Consider the following 3,715-nt stretch of genomic DNA (forward strand, 5'->3'; position numbering starts at 1 on the left):
GCTGCCCGAGAGGTGAGCCCGTCCACTCCTGTCCAGGGGAGCCAGAGACCCGCTGGGATCCCTCAGCCAGGAGAAGGGGGAGGAGAACCACTTTGTCTTGAGCCTAATGGGAAAATGAGGAATCTTGGGGGGATGCAGCAACAGGGCTCGTGGGGTTGGGCTGCAGTGGGATTCCCACTGTCTCTTGCACTCCTGCAAAGGAGCATTGCTGATGAAGGTCCCTTAGCATCTCCTGCACCTTTGCAGGCAGCAAGCTGCAATCCTGGAGGACTTGGTGAGAAATGTGCCCCTGGAGTTTGATTTCCTCTTCTCCAAATCACATGCAGAAGTGATCTCAGGAAAACAGGAAGGTAGGAGCTGCTGCGCAGCACTGCTTGGTTCGTTTAGTATATTGCGGTAATGACCACTTTCTGTCTCATACAGGTGTCTATGCATGGATCGGTATCAACTTTGTCCTGGGCCGGTTTGATCACGGGGATGGTGAGTGTGACTGCCTGCAGAGCGGCTGGGAGGGTCTGAGCAGAGTCCTGCTGGAGCTCACCTCAGCTCTGGAGCTAAGAACAGGCCCTGGAGCAGGCAGCATCTGCCTCTCTGGCCCGGCAATGCCTGACCCCAGTCCTTTGTGCAAAACCCTCCTGGATCTGGGGCCCAGAGGGGCACCTCCCCTGGTTGCAGGAATGAGTCCCTGCATGCGGGAGGGGGACACCTGCAGCATTTTGGGAGAAGAACCAGGGAGAGAGGGTTTGTTCCTTTAGTGGCTTCCAGCGGTGGATGCTTTGGGGGAACCTACAAAGCTGTGGGGCACCCAGCTCTTGGTGCCGGGACCCAGTGCCCTGCCAGTGATCCTTGGGGATGCTTGCAGGGGTGAAAGAGCCCCATGAAGCTGCTTTAGGGGGTAACGGTGGAAGGGAGATGCCTCTGCAGGCCCTGCCCCTTGCTGACACGTTGCTGTGGGTTGCAGAGGAGGATGCAGTGGTCACTGTAGCACTGGGAGACCTGGGAGAGTCCTTGGTTCGGAAACGAACGGTTGGGATCTTAGACATGGGGGGTGCCTCCCTGCAGATCGCCTATGAAGTGCCCGACTCCGGAGCCATTTCTTCCCGGCAACAGGTAAATATCTGTCCAGCTGGCTCTGAGAGCAGCCCTTGCTTTCCCTGGGCCACTGCTGATCAGGGACCTCTCTGCGTCCCCAGGAGAAGGCTGCCAAGAGCCTGCTGGCAGAGTTCAACCTGGGTTGTGATGTGCAGCACACTGGCCACATGTACCGTGTCTACGTCAACACCTTCCTGGGCTTTGGGGGCAATTTTGCCCGGCAGCGCTACGAGGAGCTTGTGCTGAACCAGACCTATATGCACAACCGGTATTGCTGCCTTGCCTGGCAGTGCCCCTGCTGGGACACTGTGAAATGGGATGCTGGTTCATTCACGCTGCTTTCTCCCCATTGGATTTGCTCCCAGAGCCGCCCGTGGTGATATCAGCTCCCACAGCCACGCTGGCAGCAGCAGATGCCCAGGCTGGCATAGGGTGAACAGGCACTGCCCTTCTCAAGCCCAGCAGACGTTATCAGTGCTGCAACTCCCTGCCTTCCTTATCCTCTCCTTGCAGCAGGCTGCAGCGAGGCCCCTCTGGTGGTTTTCGACTTTTCTTGCTCTGACTTTCCCTTCTCGGCACCAACTCACTCAGTGCATCCTTCCATCGCATCCCCACCTTGAGCTCTCTGTCTCCTGTCTCTCCTTCCCTTCCCAGAGCACTACGTGAAGCTAGCACCAAAGGAGGAGAGGCTTGGTGCCCAGGTACTCCTGTGCTGGGAGCAAACCCTGCCTACAGATCCCAGGGGGTTGTGCAGGGGTGTGGATCCCTGCAAGCTGGGTGGGGTGGCTGTGCCTTGTTGCACCCCATAGGTGCTTGGGGCACATGGCCACAGGTCAGCATACCGTGGGGTACAAGGGGGCACAGCCTGGTCTGGGGCAGGGGCTATCTGGATGCAGGGCAGCGCTAGTACAGTACCCCATGTGCAATTGTGTTTCCTTCCTGGCCTGTTTTCCAGCTTGCACAGCCAGCAGACAGGACTGAGCCCTGAGATGCCCTTCCTGGACCCTTGCCTGCCCGTGGGGCTCGAGGACACGGTGGTGAGGGGCAGCCAAACCCTGTACTTGCGGGGCCGAGGGGACTGGCCAGCCTGTGTGGAACTGCTGCAGCCCCTCCTGGATGGGCCCAACAGCAGCCAGGCATCGATGGCAGGGGCCTACAAAGCACCCATTGACTTTGGCAACAGCGAGTTTTATGGCTTCTCTGAGTTCTTCTACTGCACCGAGGATGTTCTGCGGCTGGGGGGCCACTACAGTGCCCCCACCTTCACCGCTGCTGCCCAGGTGGGTGCTGCCTCAGCACAGCTATTCCTGGGGCTGGGAGGGAGCAGGGGCTGTTTCTCTACTCTGAGCCCCCAACTTCTCCCTTCCCCAGGAGTACTGCAGCCAGCGATGGGAGGTGCTGACCCAGCGCTTCCGTGGTGGCCTCTACTCGGCACATGCTGATCAGCACCGGCTGAAGTAAGCAGCTTGGCTGAGGGAGTGCCATGGCTGGACCTCCTAGGGGGGCTTTTGCTGGGGTAAGGGACAGCGGTGCAGGTGGCAACACCCAACTGATGATGTTCCTGCAGGTATCAGTGCTTCAAATCAGCCTGGATGTACCAAGTCCTCCACCAGGGCTTCCACTTCCCCCTGGACTACCCCAGCCTGCGCACGGCCCAGCTGGTGTATGACCGGGAGGTGCAGTGGACGCTGGGAGCCATCCTCTACAAGACACGGTTTCTGCCACTCAGGTAGTGTTGGGTCACTGATGGCATTGCTTGGGGAAGGGCAGCTGGGAAGGATCAAGAGTTACTGCATTGGGCCAAGGGCTCTGGGAGTACCCCATCTCATGGCCAGTCCTCACTCCTCTCTGCAGGGATCTCCGGCAGGAGAGCATCCGGCAAGCACACATCCCCTGGCTGCGCCTCTCTTTTGTCTACAACCATTATCTCTTCTTTGCTTGCATCTTGGTGGTAGCACTGGCCATAGTCCTCTACCTGCTGCGGCTGCGCCGCATCCACCGCCGGCAGCTGCGTGCGGCCCAGCTCAGCCTGCTCTGGCTGGACAAGGTGGTGGTGCCACAGAGACAGGGAAATGGGCCATGACACTGGTGGTACCCACCATCGAGTTGCACCAGCAGAACCAGGACTGGCTGACAGCCTGGGCTCCGAGGGCTTGGACTCCTTCTTGATGACCATCTCAAGTCTGCACTCCATCGTCTCCATGTCAGAACCACAACCTGTGGGCTGAGGCAGCCCCAGATGCCAGAGCTTTCCTCTCTGCCTCGCCCCAGTCCTAATCTTTGCACTCCTTGGCCTCCGGCCGTTGCCTGACTACACAGCATGAAGCAAAGTCCTCTGCTGCCAGCAGGCTCAAGGCTGCAGCTCTGGCAGGTTCCTCAGATAAGCAGGACACTATCACCAAGGTGGCCAACCCGGGCCACCTCATGACTCAGCCACCAGTTTGCAGAGCAAGCTGGTACAGCTCATCACCTGGGATGACATTTCTGCAGTCCCTTACAAACCCACAGAGTGGAGAACAGCAGTCATCAGTGAAGTTACTGCAGGAACCAGGTGAGCCACCAGCTCCATGAAGCAGAGCTGCTCCGCCCAGCCCAGCCCACTCTCAGAGCATTCCTGCTCTTT

The 3,715-nt window shown here is 58.9% G+C and overlaps 1 protein-coding gene across 1 annotated transcript; it reads left to right on the plus strand.

The window, feature by feature from the left end:
* Positions 1 to 246: 246 nt before the first annotated feature.
* Positions 247 to 3,175, plus strand: LOC104540098 (ectonucleoside triphosphate diphosphohydrolase 7-like; the record flags this gene model as incomplete). Its single annotated transcript, XM_010183823.1, has 8 exons — positions 247 to 350; positions 424 to 480; positions 962 to 1,110; positions 1,194 to 1,360; positions 2,048 to 2,372; positions 2,464 to 2,549; positions 2,660 to 2,821; positions 2,947 to 3,175. Coding segments are annotated over 8 exons (1,279 nt in total), but the record flags the coding sequence as incomplete, so codon positions are not given.
* Between the last annotated feature and the right edge of the window lie 540 nt (positions 3,176 to 3,715).

This window comes from Mesitornis unicolor, unplaced genomic scaffold (assembly GCF_000695765.1).
Source record: "Mesitornis unicolor isolate BGI_N332 unplaced genomic scaffold, ASM69576v1 scaffold28554, whole genome shotgun sequence".
Taxonomy (NCBI): Eukaryota; Metazoa; Chordata; class Aves; order Mesitornithiformes; family Mesitornithidae; genus Mesitornis; species Mesitornis unicolor.